Source organism: Protomyctophum parallelum, assembly GCF_964188405.1.
Source record: "Protomyctophum parallelum genome assembly, chromosome: 19".
NCBI lineage: Eukaryota > Metazoa > Chordata > Actinopteri > Myctophiformes > Myctophidae > Protomyctophum > Protomyctophum parallelum.
This window is the reverse complement of record NC_139717.1, coordinates 44,552,276-44,570,665: the sequence shown is the minus strand read 5'-3', so window position 1 is coordinate 44,570,665 and position 18,390 is coordinate 44,552,276. Positions and strand designations below refer to the sequence as shown.

Sequence of the window (18,390 nt, the reverse complement as noted above, 5' to 3'; positions counted from 1 at the left end):
TTAGAAACAGGAGCATGGTGTTTGAAGATGAATAATGATAGACACTTTAAAAATATTGAAGGAGTTAATGGATCTGAGGGAACTGGGGAGATTGTTCCAGTCGACAGGCGCTTTAAATTTAAAAGCACGCCGACCAACTACTTTTCTGATGTTGGTGGGGACTATCAGGTAAAGATGGTCTGTGTGCCTCAGGTTGTATGGTGAGCTGAAGGGACGTAGATATTGTTTTAGATATTCCGGGTAATTAAAGTATATGCATTTAAAGACAAATAATAGCCAGTGAGAGTGTCTTCGAGCTTTTAGTGTTAGCCAGTTGAGGGACTCATACATGGTACAATGGTGTGTCATATAGGGACACCTCAGTATAAATCTACAGAGATTGTTGTATGTTACGTTGAGGGGATAGAGGTGTGTATCAGAGGTATTTTGATAGACAATGTCAGCATAATCTAGGATAGGGAGAATTAGTTGCGAGATGATTCTTTTTCTGATCTGAAGGGTGAAACAGTTAATAGATCGATAGAGAACTTTCAGGCTGAAATTTACTTTCTGGATAACAGAGGTGATGTGAGGCTTGAATGTGAGTTGAGGATCGAGCCAGAGGCCGAGATATTTAAATTCGACAACCTTTTCGAGCTGTGAGCCGTCAGCAAATGTAATTGCTAGAGGCAAAGAAGTTGGTACTGTGGAAAAGAGCATGCTAACAGATTTATTTTTATTTAATATCAGCTTGTTAAGATGGAACCATCTTTGAACTGCATCAAAGTCAGCCTGTAATGTACGCTGGATTTGGGCAATGTCAGAATTTGATGAATATATGACTGTGTCATCGGCATATAATTGAATTTGGCAATCGGAACAGATAGTGGGCAGATCATTTATAAAAATGGAAAAAAGCAGAGGCCCCAAGGAAGAGCCCTGGGGTACGCCTTTCTCCATAATTCTAAATTCCGATCGGTTCCCCTGATACGAGACACACTGACGTCTAAGATGGAGATATGAGTTAAACCAGAGGACTGATTCTCGGGAGAGACCAATGGAGTGTAATTTGTCGAGGAGTAGGTAGTGGTCTACAAGATCGAATGCCTTGGTAAGGTCGATAAATATAGCACCTGTGAGCATGCCGTTTTCAAATGATGAGAACGTATCATTTGTAAATTTTAGGAGTGTTGTAGTTGTGGAAAAATTGGGTCTGAAGCCAGATTGAAATGGAGATAAAATGTGAAAATTATTGGCATACTTGGAGAGTTGATTAAAGATTAACTTTTCAAATATCTTTACTGTGCTATTTATAATAGAAATTGGTCTATAGTTGTTGAGATCGTGAGGATCCCCAGCTTTATGTAGGGGGGTGATACTGACACATTTCCAGAATGAAGGAATTTCACATGTTGCTAAAGAAAGATTAAATAAATCAGAGAGTGGGAAAGAGAGAATGTGAGGTGCAATTTTCAGGAATTTGATCTCTAACCCATCGGGACCAGCAGCACCTGACCGTAACTCCCTGATTGCCAGTTCGACATCAGTTGGAGTGATTTTGGCAAAAGAGAAGGAGCTACCAACTCTGGGGTTATTCGGGGGGGCATGAGAATAAGGTGGGCCTGATTGGGAGTTGCAAACAGAGGAGAAGTGGTGACTAAAAGCATTGGCTATTATGGAAGGATCGCCAGTTAGCCCGTCATTGATCTTAATGAGATTAGGACTTTTACTTGTTTTGTTAAATATGTTGTTAATTCTGTTCCAGAATTTTTTGGGGTTGTTGAAATCATTATTTAGGCAGTCCTTGTAGAAATTTGCTTCGGCATTTCTAGTTTTGGTTTTACATGTGTTCCTTACATGTTTATATGTATTCCAGTCAGACGAATCATTTGATGATCTATATTTTAGCCAGGCCTTATCTCTCTGTTTGAACAGTTGAATGAGTTCACCATTAATCCAGGGTAAGTGTCTACCTTTAACCTTGATGGAAATCCAGGGGGCATGTTTGTCTATGACTTTGTTAACTTCTGTATAGAGGAAGTTCCAGGCGTCTTCAACCGAAGGTATTAATTGAAAGCGATTCCAGTTAATGTCGAGTAAATCATGGGTAAAAAGTTCATCGTTTACATTTTTAAACTGTCTTACTTTTATGTATCTTGGTGGTAAACGAGGTAATTGGATCTTCCACACACAAAAAATGATTGAATGGTCACTGAAGCAGTCGGGTAATACCCCGGATTTTGTAATTCTGTCTGGATGAGAGACAAGAATCCAATCTAGCAGAGATTTAGTTAAATGAACAGGATCGACTCTGGTAGGTTCGCTAATGAGTTGGGTGAGATTACTGCTGTTGATAGTATTACGGTCCTTGGGTTGATAGTATTACGGTCCTTGGATGACGACCTTTCAAGCCAATTTCGGTTAAAGTCCCCCAGAATAATGTTTTCATTTAGCCGATCTATAGAATTAATAGTGGAGAAAATGTGTTGTATAGATTCGGCGGGAGCATTTGGAGGTCTATAAATATTTCCTATCACCAAGTGTTTATTTTCATGAAAAAGTATTCTTATGAATAGGCATTCAAAATGCACAGGGTTCACATTTGGGTTAACCAACTCAGAGGCTAAGTGAGAAGAAACATAAGTAGCTACACCACCTCCTCTTGTGCCTCTATCAGCTCTATACAACACATAGTCATTAAGTTGGACAGCATTGTCTGGGATAGAGTCAGTCAGCCATGTCTCCGAGAGAGTGATTACATTAGGTTTATTATACTCGACCCAAGCCCTTAAAAGGTTGATTTTGAGGAATAAGCTCCTAATGTTCACATGTATGATATATAAACCTTTCATAGTTTATGAATTTCAGAAGTAAAGATAAGGGGATGTCCATCAAATACGTGTACATGAGTATACATTACAGGAAAATAACAGTAATGAGCTGGGCTGATGGTGGGAAGAGCAGCGCACGGGAGAGCATGAGACAGACGCACGCACACACAAACGCACACACACACACACACAAGCATCACAAGCGCACACACAAAAAATAAAAATAAAGACAGGGTGGAGCAGAACAATATGGAGCTCAGCGTCTACCAGAACTCAGTCTGCAAAAATAATATAGGCTATCAGGGGATAGCTCTGGAGCAAATAGTTTCAACGTTTTCTGGTGGTTTTATTAACAAAAATAAAATAAAATGAATAGTGGCAATAATAATAATAATGACAATCATCGATAAAAAATAAATAGTAGTAATAAGGAAAGATAGAAACCAAAAGCATTTAAATAAATGTGGGGTCTAAGGTCCCGAGTATTTATCCCCTTTGGCAGGCTTTTTGCAACTTGCCTAAAGCTCTTTTTGGGTACTGTCGTAGTATTTCACGACAGTTTCCAGCACAGGAACTTACTTCACTGCAAGACGATTTACGGCATAAACAAAGATGGCGGCCTCCGTTCGACAGCTACATGCCGTTTTAAAACAAACTAATACAAAGAAGAAAAAAAAAAGTAATTTTTACGTCTCGGGACCGCAGTACTGATAAGCAATCAGTATGCAACAGGCAAGTTCATGTAGAGAAAGTATAGATAGGCCTTACATGACGAGATGGAGAGAGAAAGTGAAGTTTATCACCGGCAGTGTATGGAGATCTCACCGGGACACCGGGACGTCGCGAAGGAATGTCTCGGCGTCTTCGGGGCAGGAGAAGAATACGGGTTTGCCTTGGACCATTATTTTAAATCTACACGGGTACAGTAGGGAGTATTGGAGGGTGCGTTCTTGGCATTTCTTCTTGATTGGGTCATACATTCGGCGCTTCTGCATCAGGGCAGCACTGTAGTCTGCGTATATATGGATACGTCTCCCCTTGAACAGCAGCTCACCCTTCTCCCGGGCAAGTCGTAGGATCCTCTGCTTATCCTGGAAATTAAGAAATTTCACCAGGATTGGCCTCGGGCCCGCTTGGGAATCCTGACGACGAGCCGTCGGGTTGCGGTGTATTTTCTCGATGACCGGCGGGGCTGGGAAGTTCTCCTTGCCGAACAGGTGGGGGATCAGTTTGTTCATGAAGCCCATGATGTCGTCAGCCTCCTCCCGTTCTGGTACGTGAAGGAAACGCAGGTTCGAGGACCGGCTTCTATTCTCGGCGTCGTCGGCCTTCTCCCTCAGGTATTCGTTCTCTTTCTCCAGCTTTTTCACCCGATTTACAAGTTCAATTATATTATCCTGGTTAGCGCTGACTCTCTGCTCAAGCTGTTCGACCTGGTCACCCAGCGTGGATAGCTTTCCATCAATAGCTGTTAGGCTGGTATGGATCTTGTCCATTTTTGTGTCAAAATGGGAAATCATTTCAGCCTTCAATGTTTGTAAACAAATTTACAATGTATGTAAACACATCTCACAGTGCTTGTAAACAAATCCCATGATGTTTGTAAACAAACCCAGTTTGTCTGTAAACAAACAGTAAAGGTTTGTAAACAAACTCAACATGTTTGTAAATAAATCGTACAATGTCTGCAAACAAATCACACGATGTCTGTAAACAAATATCACAATGTTTGTAAACAAATCACACACTGTTTGTAAACAAAACCATGATGTTTGTAAATGAATGTAGTGGTTACAACTGTATTAATTGATTGCCCTAGTCCCGTGGTGAGAGTTCTGCTCTGGTTTTGGTGAATATTAAGTAGTTCCGGTCATTTTGTGGGGGGCACAGGGGCCACGTAGTAAAAGTAAATTAATTCATTTGTATTGTTGACCGATTTCTAAAATATTATCGCAAGCTTCGTTCAACTTTGACCCCTCTATCACATGGAACAATTTTTTGGGCGTAGTTATATGGACACAAAAAACATAGTTCCGTGTGATAGAGGGATCAAAAATTAACGAAAGATACACTAATATTTTAGAAATAGGTCAACAATACAAATTGTAAACAAAGCCAAATGGTTTACTGAGCTATCCGGACACAATAAGTTGTTTCATTGTACATTGTACACAGCAAAATCATTCAGTGTTTTTGATAACAATGATGTGTATCCTGGTTTGGGCATGCATTATCCATTATTACAGTGTGTTTGCTGTTCATGTTTTCACGTACAAACTTCTCTTCAACTGGGATTTCAGATAATGTTTCACGTTTCACGCAAATCTCTCAAAGATCCCGGCAGAAAATCAGGTATAAGCATTTTTCAAACTGCTCAAAATGGCGGAATATCTAGGGTCAGCCGGAGCTTACTGGTCAAAGTGACAGATGTGTTCCACATGAGTCAAGGAACATTTGGAAACAAGTGCCATGACTTTTGCCCAAACAAGGCATGAGTTATGCCTGTTCAAAGGTTTAATTTAAAAAAGTAGTAGTAGAGTTAAGGGCAGTCCATACTCTCTCCGACCACCGAACTTTTCGTCGGAAAGATCAGACTTTAATTTCTTCTCCGAAGTAGAGTTCGGAGAGTCACAACATCTGGGAGTGCAGCTTTCAGAACAAAAATTCGGAGGAATGCGTTTCAGAAGTTGCAAGTGACGTCATGTTGTAGTTGTACCGGAGCTTTCCGACGAAAAGTGCGATGGTCGGAGACAGTATGGACTGCCCTTAAGACTGGTTTCAGTGCTATTTGGCATGACCCTCTACCACACTGTAAAGTTTAAGTATATGACGCTGCATACATGTATTATGGGCAAAAGAAGAATTTTCACAAAACAAAAAGGGTCAGAGGTCAAAAACACGTTACTCATTTGGCATGAGGAGACGCACGCATATGTGATTCAACTTTTTATTGTCGACCGTCAAACAGTTCAGCAAGCGGAGCCGCAGCACCATTGCCCTGCAGAACCATTGCCCACCACTCCTGAATGAAGTGTCTGGTGCTGGGACTCTGGTGAGACGCACAGGACCTGGGCCTGGTGAGAGTAGGAGTGGACCTGGAGATAGCAGGAGTGGACCTGGTGAGACGTAGGAGGCGCCCGGACAGGAGACAACCCACAGAGCCTGGTCCATGCGCCAGAAGTCGGGGGTATGATGTTGGTAGACCCGAAACCCTGTTGACCTCAGGCTACATCACTGAGGATACGTCCCAGGTGCATCCATGCAATGTATTTCTTAGTTGTGAATGTGCATAACATTTGCATATATATATATATATATATATATTTATAGGGCAGTTCAGAGGCATGTTTTCGTAACATGGTTTTTTGGGACCCTTATGGTGTCTAGTTATGATTTCTTCTTGTTGCCCGGATCAAATAATGTCCCATGGGGGTTAATTGTGACCCTTTCTTACACCTACCCCCAAAATTAACCATACAATGGAGCTAACAGAAAATCCCATAACCTTTGAACTAAACAACATACAGAGACAAATGAACACATTTTTCCATATCATTTGGACCCAATGAAGTAAATAAAGTGGTTATTATCCACGGGGTCCACGCACACCCCCTTATTTTTTTTTCTGGTTTGGTTCATTATAATTTAGACTCACAAGGAAACTTGCTTTAGGAGATTGTGACTTCGTCATAATCACAGAAGCATTATAATACACTCACAGGCAATTGATTGACTGGGTTTGGGACCAATGGGAGCCTTGACCACCCCCTCCAGCTTGGTGGTATAAAACCAGGCTCCACACATTGTCTTCACTTTTGTGAAACTTCTCATGCGAGAACACACGGCATTATTTGCAAAGTCGTATCCTAGTTTGAGTCAACGGACAGGAGTGGATCCTGGCACCCCGACTGCACTTCGATATTTGTTTTCAGAGGTTTTCCAGAAATTTTCATTAGTTTCTTCATTAGTTGACCGGGGCAAACGGCCCTAATTTTTACACTGTACAGCGAACGTGTTCCTTTTTAGCTTCCTAAACTCTGCTCTACTGTATACACAGCGGACGTGTCGACAGTTAGCACAGTTTAGCTAGGCTATAGCCACAGGTTACTGCTTCACTGTAAACTCCAGGTGGAGCGAAATCCATTCACGACGGACGACGTACGCTGCGACGTATATTTTTCCGTCGCGACGTATATTCGAGTACGTCCTGGCGTAAATATCAATTCGTCCCGGCAGAACGGACTCGTCGCGGCTATATCTACCCGTTTGCGACGTAATAGGTTGACTATTATTTTCCGTCGCGCCAGAACGGGACTCGTCGCAGCTATATCTACCCGTTGTGGCGTGAGCTGGACTCGTCGAGGCAGAACGTGACTCGTCGCGGCTATATCTACCCGTTTGCGACGTGCGCCTCGCCGGTCCGGTCTCCAGGCGAGCCTGAGTGGTTATCTGGGGTTCCAGCAGGCCTTTTTCCGCGCGCATCGTGCCCGGGGAACGGCCCACGCGCCCGGGCCTGGCATCACCGCGTGCACCTTGCCGGTCCGGTTCCGTGGAGCCCTTCGCCGTCCTCAGGCGACCCTGCGTTCCAGAGCTGTCACCTCTTTTGCCCAACCGAAAATAGAAGATCTACCAGCTCCCCCGCGTCTGTGGACCCCTGGGGATCACGGTAGTCCACGGGGGTCCGTCTGTGTGTGTGTGTGTGTGTGTGTGTGTGTGTGTGTGTGTGTGTGTGTGTGTGTGTGTGTGAGCGTCTGAGCGCTTGTGCTCCTATCCGTGTGCCTCCCCCCCACCCCATGTGGACCCTTGGAGGGGGGGGGGGTCCCCCCTTTGCACTTGCTGCGTATAGGGGGGGGGGGGCTGATAGATAACCTACAAGGACATATGAATTTAATTTATATACACGGCTATATTCAAAGCTCACCGTGCTCGTATAGCGCATTGACTGTCTGTCTGTCTGTCTGTCTGTCTGTCGGCCGGCATCTGATCTACAAGCTCAGAGCGCGGTTCTGCGCAGCCCCGTGCGCCTTGTGGATCAGAGCGCACGGGGGTTAATGATAATACCCCCGGGCGGTACGGGTCCCCGTGGACCCTTGGGGATCAAGGGGGGCCACGGGTGTCCACGTTTGCGGAGACGCTGCCTTCATATTAGCCTACTTTAATAACAAGCAGCTGATCTACAATTGACAATTTGACATGTCATTGCGTCGTATTCTGTCTGTCTTTCACGCACGCACGCAGACATGTCACAGACCACCACATAACCATATTTGTATGGCCATATCGTTTATAGGCCTTATAGCTGAATAGCGCCGGCCGTCGGGTGCACGGGTGCGAACTTCATGACAGTGGTGCAGCATTACATTGTATTTTGATTTGAAATAAATAATGATGAATAGATGTCTATACTGTTGCTTGTGTGTGTGTTATGATATAGGGTTAGCTGGAACACACGCCCTGTATGATCTGTGGTGCGCATCTACAAGCTCCAAGTGTTGCGTCCACATGCAGCGCGTTGTGAGCTTGCAGATAGTCGGTGCCCCACTATAGAGAGATGGTAGGGTATTGCCCAAGCCTATTCCTATATGATCTGTGGCTATATTAAAGGCCTTTTATATGTGATCTCACATAATGTGCGAGTCAGAGCTAACGTTACTCAATGATCATTTGCCGACTGATTGATATCACAGCACAGCGTGTGCTGAGAGAGAGAGAGAGAGAGAGAGAGAGAGAGAGAGGGGGGGGGGGGGGGGGATGTGCTCCGTTCATTGGCTCTATATAGGCCGTGCGAGACAGGATTATTTTAAATAAATATGTCTCTGTCTCTGCGTCTCTAGAGCTATAACATATATAGCACACATGTGCACACATGTGTGCTATATTAGGCGGCGGGTGCGTTTTACCTTTGGGTAGGCTGCGTTGGGGGGGGGGGGGGGGCTATCGCCGCCGCGGATTTATTTATTTCCCAGATGGTCTAAAAATGAGTTATTTAGCATACTTTTACCAATGAATTAGCCTATACACAGACAGCGACTTTTGGACGTCTTTTTCTCAAGTCTCGAGTCAGTCAGTGTAGATTACCCCTCCAGGAGTAGCGGGTCATGGCTCTTCACAGACGGCACAGAGACAGCAGTCATTCCGCTGAACGTGTCAGTGTTGCTGCAGTGGTGTGGACTGTGAACCGTGAACCGTGCGGCACTGGTGGTGCTGCTGAGTGCTGACAGCCGACTCACAGCTTCTTCTTCTGAATTAGGCTACTTTATCTTTGCCTTGAAAAATACATTTTGCGTTTTGCTGTTTCCCAAAACAAACCAGCGCACGCTACTCTTTGCTACAAAGCGACTGGAAGGACGAGGTTTACAGACATACCAATAGTAGTCAATCATATGCTGATTAGGCCAGTTGCTGTATAGTGTATATAGCCTATCCGATCAGCGATCACCAGGGGGCAGCGACAACACATACACACACACACACACACACACACACACACACACACACACACACACACACACACACACACACACACACACACACACACACACACACACACACGAGATTCTGACAGAATGCGGCGGCATGCTTAAAATAAACAGATATACAAGCTTATAGTGTACCATAGCGTACATACCAGCGTACTTACCGTTCAATAATAATCAGCATGTATTATTATTAACGAAAAACATAAATACTAGCCTACTATTTTATTGGTCTAGTTCAGTTGATTTAAACAAAAGTAATGGAATTCAATTGCCTACATTCAGTATAGGCCTGATTTTGATATAATGATGCAGGGAGATTTTCTGAGCCAGTCCGTGCCATGTCATTTACTGCATTACATCTTCTGCTATTTTCGGAGCTGCCAGATTAATATTTAAATCTTTAGTTGGAAGAATGCAATAGCATATCATAAGTGTTGACCATAATGGGACGGTTGGAACCAAATGAACCCCCGACGGCCGGCGCTATTCAGCTATAAGGCCTATAAACGATATGGCCATACAAATATGGTTATGTGGTGGTCTGTGACATGTCTGCGTGCGTGCGTGAAAGACAGACAGAATACGACGCAATGACATGTCAAATTGTCAATTGTAGATCAGCTGCTTGTTATTAAAGTAGGATAATATGAAGGCAGCGTCTCCGCAAACGTGGACACCCGTGGCCCCCCTTGATCCCCAAGGGTCCACGGGGACCCGTACCGCCCGGGGGTATTATCATTAACCCCCGTGCGCTCTGATCCACAAGGCGCACGGGGCTGCGCAGAACCGCGCTCTGAGCTTGTAGATCAGATGCCGGCCGACAGACAGACAGACAGACAGACAGACAGACAGACAGACAGACAGACAGACAGACAGTCAATGCGCTATACGAGCACGGTGAGCTTTGAATATAGCCGTGTATATAAATTAAATTCATATGTCCTTGTAGGTTATCTATCAGCCCCCCCCCCCCTATACGCAGCAAGTGCAAAGGGGGGACCCCCCCCCCCTCCAAGGGTCCACATGGGGTGGGGGGGGGGGAGGCACACGGATAGGAGCACACACACACACACACACACACACAGACGGACCCCCGTGGACTACCGTGATCCCCAGGGGTCCACAGACGCGGGGGAGCTGGTAGATCTTCTATTTTCGGTTGGGCAAAAGAGGTGACAGCTCTGGAACGCAGGGTCGCCTGAGGACGGCGAAGGGCTCCACGGAACCGGACCGGCAAGGTGCACGCGGTGATGCCAGGCCCGGGCGCGTGGGCCGTTCCCCGGGCACGATGCGCGCGGAAAAAGGCCTGCTGGAACCCCAGAGAACCACTCAGGCTCGCCTGGAGACCGGACCGGCGAGGCGCACGTCGCAAACGGGTAGATATAGCCGCGACGAGTCACGTTCTGCCGCGACGAGTCCAGCTCACGCCACAACGGGTAGATATAGCTGCGACGAGTCCCGTTCTGGCGCGACGGAAAATAATAGTCAACCTATTACGTCGCAAACGGGTAGATATAGCCGCGACGAGTCCGTTCTGCCGGGACGAATTGATATTTACGCCAGGACGTACTCGAATATACGTCACGACGGAAAAAATATACGTCGCAACGTACGTCGTCGTCGTGAATGGATTTCGCTGTCTCTCGTAAACACAGCAAACGTGTTCAGTTAGCATCCCCGCCAACTTTGGCTCCACTGTGTGCACAGCAGACGTGTCGACAGCGGCAAAGTTTGGCTAGGCTATAGCTACACCTGTACGCAGTTGCAGTTACTAGCTGATTTTTCCCTCTCTTTTTCTCTGGCCTGCAGAAAGCCGAGAGAAGATGCCGGAGCGGAACAAGCAGCAGCGTTGTCGCCGAAAGCAGGTCTCCCAGAAACACTGCGAGTCCTGCGGCAACTGGATGGCGGGTGAAGACCAGCACGAAGACTGCGTGCGTTGGCTGGGCCTGGAGCACGCCATCGACGCGGCCAATAACACCGGCGTGTGCGCCCTGTGCAAGACCACAGCAGCTGGCATCAGAGCTCGCAGGCTCGTACGGGCCACGGCCTTCTTCACCGGCGACGTGAGAGAGAAGGAGCGGGACGGCGACTACGTCGACCAGGGGGCGGCGTCGGTGCTCGAGGCGCCAAACGCGCCGCGCCATCCACCGCAGCCGCGTGCTGCACGTGGGTCTGCCCGCACGGATCCTCCTCTCCCCGAAGTCCAGGATGACCCCACCACAGGGGAGTCGATGGAGGACGAGGACGACGAGAGCCGTAGCTCCGACGGCGACTACTCTGACTCCTCTTCCGATGAACCACGGCGCGAAGTCGGGCCGTTTGGCGGCCAATATGGCTCCCCCCGTTTCGAGGCCCAGCTTCAAGCCACCCTACTGGCAGGCGCGGAGACAGCGGCAGCAGAGCCTCCCACGGCGGGGGCTGCATCTGAGGCCATGGCTCCCCAGGTTCCAACCCAGGACGCCGGCCCCCTCGACCGCCCATGGAAATGGACCGCTCGGAGCTGCTGGACATTTTCAGGAGAGCCACTATCCGCTCTGGCCTAAAGTGGCCCACCGAGGGGGCCCCGGGGGAAGCTCGAGAGGACTCGCTATGGCGTGATTCCGGCGAGGACAAGGACCCACACCGTGGTCTCTGACGCTCGGCGTCAAGGCCGTCAACGCCATAGGTCTGCTCCAGGGCTCCACCTCTCATATCCTCCGGGACATGGGCGACGAGCCAAAACTGGAGCACATGTTGGAACTGCGGAGGATCCATAAAGAAACCCTGCTCCTCACACAGAGTACAACATACAGATGACCGGGAAGGCCATGGCTCACCTCGTGGTCCTCGAGAGAGCCAGGTGGCTCAACCTCTCCCCGAAGTTCGGGGACAGGGCCTGCTACGCTGGATCAGCACGTCCTGCAGTCCAGCCTGTTCTCCGGCTCCGTGCCGGACATAACGGCCCGCCACGAGCGGGACAGCAAACAGAAGGAGGCACTCAAGGCATACATGACCACGGAGCCCCCCAAGCCATCGTACTCCAAGAAGCCCAAGTACGGAAGGTCCATGGACAGACCACGGGACTACGGCCGAGAGCGCGACCCCAGGCCCCAGTTCAAGGCCCCGGAGGCAGCGAGGGCCCCGTCTGCTGTATCCGGCCAGCGTCAGCAGTCCCGTAAGAGGTACAGACCTCGCAAGAAGCCATCAGCCACCCCCGCTGGAAGGCAGCGCGGACGCGGCGGTGTCAAGAACGCCAACGGCGGCCAGCAGCGAAAATAGCACACGGCCGAGCCTCGGGGAGACGACGGTGGACACCGCCTCCCCCCCGTTCATTTTCCCTGTGTTCATTTGCCCAGGCACGGCGTAGTGGCCACGGGCCTCACACCGAGGAGGACGTTCAAAAGGTTTGCACTGGACTTGAATGTTCGTACCCTACAAACCCTCCCGCGCACTCAGATCAGCCAACGCAGGGAAACTGGAAGTACCCTCACTAAAAACGCCGGGACAACGCTCCACACGTCCCAAACTCTTCTCCCTTCTGGCTCCAAAACTGTGGAATGCACTTCCCATTGCAGTCAGAACTGCAGCATCACTCCCAATCTTCCGCCGTAGCCTGAAAACCCACCTTTTCAGACTCCATCATGGCCCATAGCACTTACCCTAACCCCTTAGATAGAATTTCTGTTGGCTTAGATAGCATTTGACTTAGACTTATAGCATGTTATGTAGACAGCACTATAATTGTATTGTATATAGTCATAGCACGCCATAGTACATATGTATAGCATAGTAGTGAATATGTATAGTTTATTATGTATAGTGTATGTATAGTTTCATCATATAGATATTCCACTGTTACCTTCTTAGCTTACGCATGTTTCATGATAAATGCTTTTATGTGATGTATTCCCATGCTTTTGTTCTTGCCTAAATGTAAGTCGCTCTGGATTAAGAGCGTCTGCTAAATGCCTAAATTGTAAATTGTAAATTGTAAATTGTTTTACCTCTAAGAGGAGCTGCTGCTGCACCGCACTTATTTATGAATGTGTCGATTAATACTTTGCCTCCCATGTTCCCTCCCTTGGTTCGAATAAATTTGTGCAGAACAAATCAGTTGAATCATTGCCTGTACCCTTGTGTGAACATGCGGGATATGAGCCCACTGCCGCGCCGATCGTTGAAACGATCAGCGGCAGGGGGACAACTCAGCGACACGATGACAAAACCTCTAGCATGTTTTGCCATCGTAAGACAGGGCCACCACGCCAAAATTCTCAAAAGCACGATGGCAGAGCCTCTAACCGGAGGCACTGCCATCATGAGACGGGGCCACCACGCCAAAAATGTCAAAGACACGGTGACAGAGCCTCTAACAAGAGGTCCTGCCACCGTGGGACGGGACCACCACGCCAAAAATGTCCCTGTTTTTCCAGCAGAGAATGCCACGACACCGCGAAGTGTCGGTTATGAACCCTCTGGCACGGTGCCTTCCAAAGTGGATAGAATGCGGGACACACCCATGGGTGCTGAGACTGAGAGCACCATACAAACTGGGTACAAGCTGCAGTTCACTGCGGAACCACCCACGTTCGAGAAAGTAATATCACCACCCATCACCACCCACCAGGCAAACCAGGCATACTTAATGAACTGGTGGGCGTGTCCACATAAAAGCATGATTTTAACAAATACTGTACACTTTTTGGAAAAAGTTATTCCCCCTTATATTGTAATAACACCTGATGATCATGTTTTAGGGTGGGGAAAAAAATGTGGCACTCCATCTTTAACATAATTCCCTCTACAAAGTCCTAGTAGTAGGCCTACAAGTAGTAGTAAGGTTGAAATCTCTTTTTTTTGCAAGTAGAAATATTATATATTCAATCAATCAACTCATCAGCACTCTGTCTGTGTTTTATACAGTATATGATACATTCCATGTTTCTCACCCAGCACTCTGTATTTGTGTTTTCTCTGGTTGAAAGGGTCCTCCAGGCCACAGCGGGGCGCTCTCATTACCTCCAAGGTCTCCTGATCCATTTCTCCAGTCACAGGAAGTTCATTCACCCTCTGGAACGCTCTGAGGAAAATAAATAAACACTTTAGCCGCAAAAAAATAAAACTAAAACATTGAATTATGTAAAAAAAAATAAAAAATACTTATTTCACTCTATTGGACAATATCAGTATCATAATATCATGCTACTACGTATAATCTACAATATCCGGTGGAACCTCATATGTCCAAAACTGTATTCAAATTCAAAAGCATCAAAAGTAGCAGATCTACAAACTCAAATCAAGATTGCAGATCTGCTATTTTAATGCTTTGTTGCTTTAGTATGACACAAAAAGTTAGAAAATGGAGATAAGAGGTTTCTGTCCAAATAGTCACCAGCATGTGTGTGATAGTGTGGTGCTATTTTATATACCTGAGAGCTTCCATAACAGTCTCCAGGTAAGCCTGGTCCTGGGGATCCACACCGTTATTCAGATAGCCATACTTCCTCAGATAGGCCTGTATGTGGAATAAATAACCAGGGCAAGGTACAATGAGGTCTTTGAAGCAGTGAAACAATGGTGCATAGTATCGTATAGTTTGATCAGGGGCGGCGTTTGCAATGTTTCATTTGTTCCAGTTGAAACGGCAGGGGGCCTCTGTGATGCTAAACAAGAGCTCCCTAAAACCTGTTTACTGTGCTCACCAAGAGGCCCCCTCTCTCGCCTCGTCTCTCTCGCACATGCCGTTCCTTGCCGCTCTCTCACACTGTTAAGTTACAACTTAAACCTATTTCCTAAATATCTCAAATGTGCAGCATTGGGAGGCAAAGGGAAGGCACTTTATTGTGAAAGGGCGACAGGATGCAGGAGTGCTGTTGTTGCTGGGTAGTTCATTTAAATATGCCACATACAGACACTTTCAAACGAGAGGGAGATGCAGAACCAGTGTTGTTTTCGTCAGGCATGACGATACGATAACGTAAATGACGACGTCAACGCCCTTTTTTCCAGGACTAAGACGGACTAAAACGAACGACACTAAAATAATTCGGGACAAGACTGACGCTGACGAGCTAAATAGCTCTGTTTGATGACGATGACGATGACGAGACGATCGTTGACAAGACGAGGCTACACGGAAATGTTAGTGGATTGACGAACAAAGTTTTAAATGCATGAAAATGTTCCTCCTCTCCTTTCCTTGTTGGTCACGCCCATCTGCATGCATGCGCACACACACACACACACACACACGCACGCCTCGTCGCCTCATCCCTCCTCTGCACGCATGCACACACGCACAGTCGCACACTAGTATAGTGTGTAGCTATCAGCGCGCTGCAACTAAGAATCACTCACATGTTTTATTAGTACCGTCGGGTCCGTCGCAACTTGTGGACAGTATGAAAATGCGGGTCCTATGTGCATTAAACAATGTTAAAAAAAATAAAGTTTGATGGATTCTTTTTAATAATTATATAATAATTATATAATAATATAATAAATTCATAATTTACATTTGGGGGATATCTTTCACAATAATGAATAAAACATGTTCTAGACATTCTAATGATCACAAAAAACATATATTACAATTATTGTACCTACTTTTATTAGGGTAAAGGTCAAAAGTCTTAGGTTAAAAAAATGTTAAAAAAAAGTCCAGACATTTTTAATTTGTGTGAATTTCAGCCTCTGTGGGGGGTATTTATATGCAAATATCATGACCAATGGCATTGAAATGGCATTGCAATGAACATCACTGATGACGTTTAGGTGAAAAAAGAACAGAATTTTTTTTTAATCATTTAGTAATTAAATTAAATAAAATTGTTGCTAAAAAGCAACGCTGGGTCTTAGAGGGTTAATGTAAACGAAGTCCACACCCACAACACCAGAGGGAGTGCAACAAACCGTTGATTCTGAGACTGAGGTCCAGGAACACACAAATAGAAAGCCTAAAAATGGAAGTGACGCTGAGTTACAGCAGATAGAAGCAAGCCTAGAAGAAAATGATGAACAGGCAGAAACAAATGGGCCACAAAATGGTGAAATTACAGAAACTGAATCTCAAGATGAGAACAAAGACAGTGCAGATCCAAAACCTAGTCACAACCAAAACCAACGCTACCCGAGAAGAGAAAAGACCTTGATGATAAAGATGTGTCAAATGCAAGTGTTGATTATTGTTGCAGGGCAATATGTGGAGTGCCCCAGAAGCCTTGCAGTCACCAGAGGCGCCCAAATGGCAACGTGCCATGAACGAAGAGGTCGACTCACTTAAAGAAAATGACACATTTGAACTGACTTCTTTACCTGTGGGTAGGAATGTAGTGGGGGGAAATGGGTTTATGCCCTTAAAGAAAATGCTGAAAAGGGAAAGGTCTTTAAAGCTATATACGTTGCTAAAGGTTACAACCAGACAGAAGATATAGATTATAATGACACAGCAAGCAAGCATTACTTCAGTACGGGCACTAATGCAAATAGCAGTCCAAAATGACCTCATTGTTCATCAAATGGACGTGAAGACAGCTTACTTACATGCTCCCATAGAGGAAGAAATTTACTTGGAACAACCCGAGGGTTTTGATAAAACATCTGAGAAGGGAGAAAAATTGGTGTGTAAGTTGAAGAAATCCCTTTATGGCCTGAAACAATCAGGAAGAAATTGGTACAAACTTCTAAATGATCATCTTGAACAAGATAACTTTGTGAGAAACCTGTCTGACCACTGTGTGTATAGGAAGCAGATAGGACATGAGAAAATCCTTGTAATCATATGGGTGGATGATCTTAAAATCGCAGCAAGCAGCAATGATCTACTAAACAGGTTCAAAGGTACAATGAAAGCCAAATTCAACATGAAAGACCTGGGTAAAATATCATATTTCTTGGGTATAAAGTTTGAACAAAATGAAGAGAAAATCATAATGAATCAAAGAAGGTACATCCTAAAAATGCTTGAAATGTTCGGATGTCAGACTGTAAAGCTAGATATACCCCATGTGAGCCAAAAGTAGAGGGGGTCAGCAATGATGAAGACAACAGCAATACGCTTGTGAACCCAAGAAAATACCGTGAGATAGTAGGCAGTCTGGTTTATGCCATGACTTGTACCAGACCAGATATTAGTTGGATTGTCAGTAGGCTGTCACAAACATTGGCAAATCCAAAAGCAGAAAACTTGGTGGCTGCTAAAGGGTACTATTGACTATGAGCTATGCTTTAAGAAAAGTGATGAGAACTTGAACCTAATAGCATTCAGTGATTCAGATTGGGCCCTACAGGTTACTGTTTTAGCCTGACAAAACAGGAAATCAAATCATGGAAATCAAAGAAACAGGCTACAGTGGAGGCTGTGAGGCTGAATTTGAATACATGGGCTTAGCAGCCACAACTCAGGAAAGACTGTATCTAAGTCAACTACTAAGTGGTATGGATAATAGAGATTACAGTGGCACCACCATCCATGGAGACAATCAGGCTGCCATTGCACTGAGTAAGAACCCTGTAAATAGGCAGAGGTCCAAACACATTTAGTATCATTCCTTCGTGTATCATTTAAGTATCATTTAATCCGTACTACTCTAAGTAAAGGTAGAATAGATCTAATCTATTGTCCATCAGAAGACATGGTTGCAGACATATTAACAAAGCCTGTAGCAAGAGTCAGAATTATCAAATTCAAAAATTGGTTCTTTGGTAATTAAGAAATTGTTTTTTTTTGTGAGCAGTTTTATTTGGTTTATTATTATGAGAACAAGTGGGGGTGTTAGGATTGTGTGTTCTCATTATTGTATTGTACGGCCTATGGCCAATCCCTGTTGTTGCCTAATTGTATTGTGGGTGTTAACGTCTTAATGACGTATATTGTATGTGACGACAATTAAGCACTCAGATAAGCATCCGGTGAAACAACAGCATGGCTGCACACAACGAGAACGAAAAATAAAACTTCAAGTGAACACATGATTCTGATTGAGATTGATTTCAGTATGGCTGACGGAAATAGGAATCCAACACATTTAACTCAAAGTGTAGGCTAGGCCTACAAATGCTCACATCACATCATGGCTATACTAAATGCAGTAGAAAACAAAAAACATTAAAAAACGAAT

At 45.5% G+C, this 18,390-nt stretch overlaps 1 protein-coding gene across 1 annotated transcript in view; it reads right to left on the bottom strand.

The window, feature by feature from the left end:
• The window catches only part of mmp19 (matrix metallopeptidase 19), a 68,699-nt gene that overhangs the window by 38,590 nt on the left and 11,719 nt on the right, over window positions 1-18,390 (bottom strand). Inside the window, exons 2-3 of the mRNA XM_083790951.1 lie at window positions 14,701-14,786; window positions 14,218-14,348 (exon numbers count right to left, since the gene is read on the bottom strand). Of these exons, the coding sequence (XP_083647077.1) occupies window positions 14,218-14,348; window positions 14,701-14,786 (217 nt within the window). The remainder of the gene's footprint in view (window positions 1-14,217; window positions 14,349-14,700; window positions 14,787-18,390) is intronic.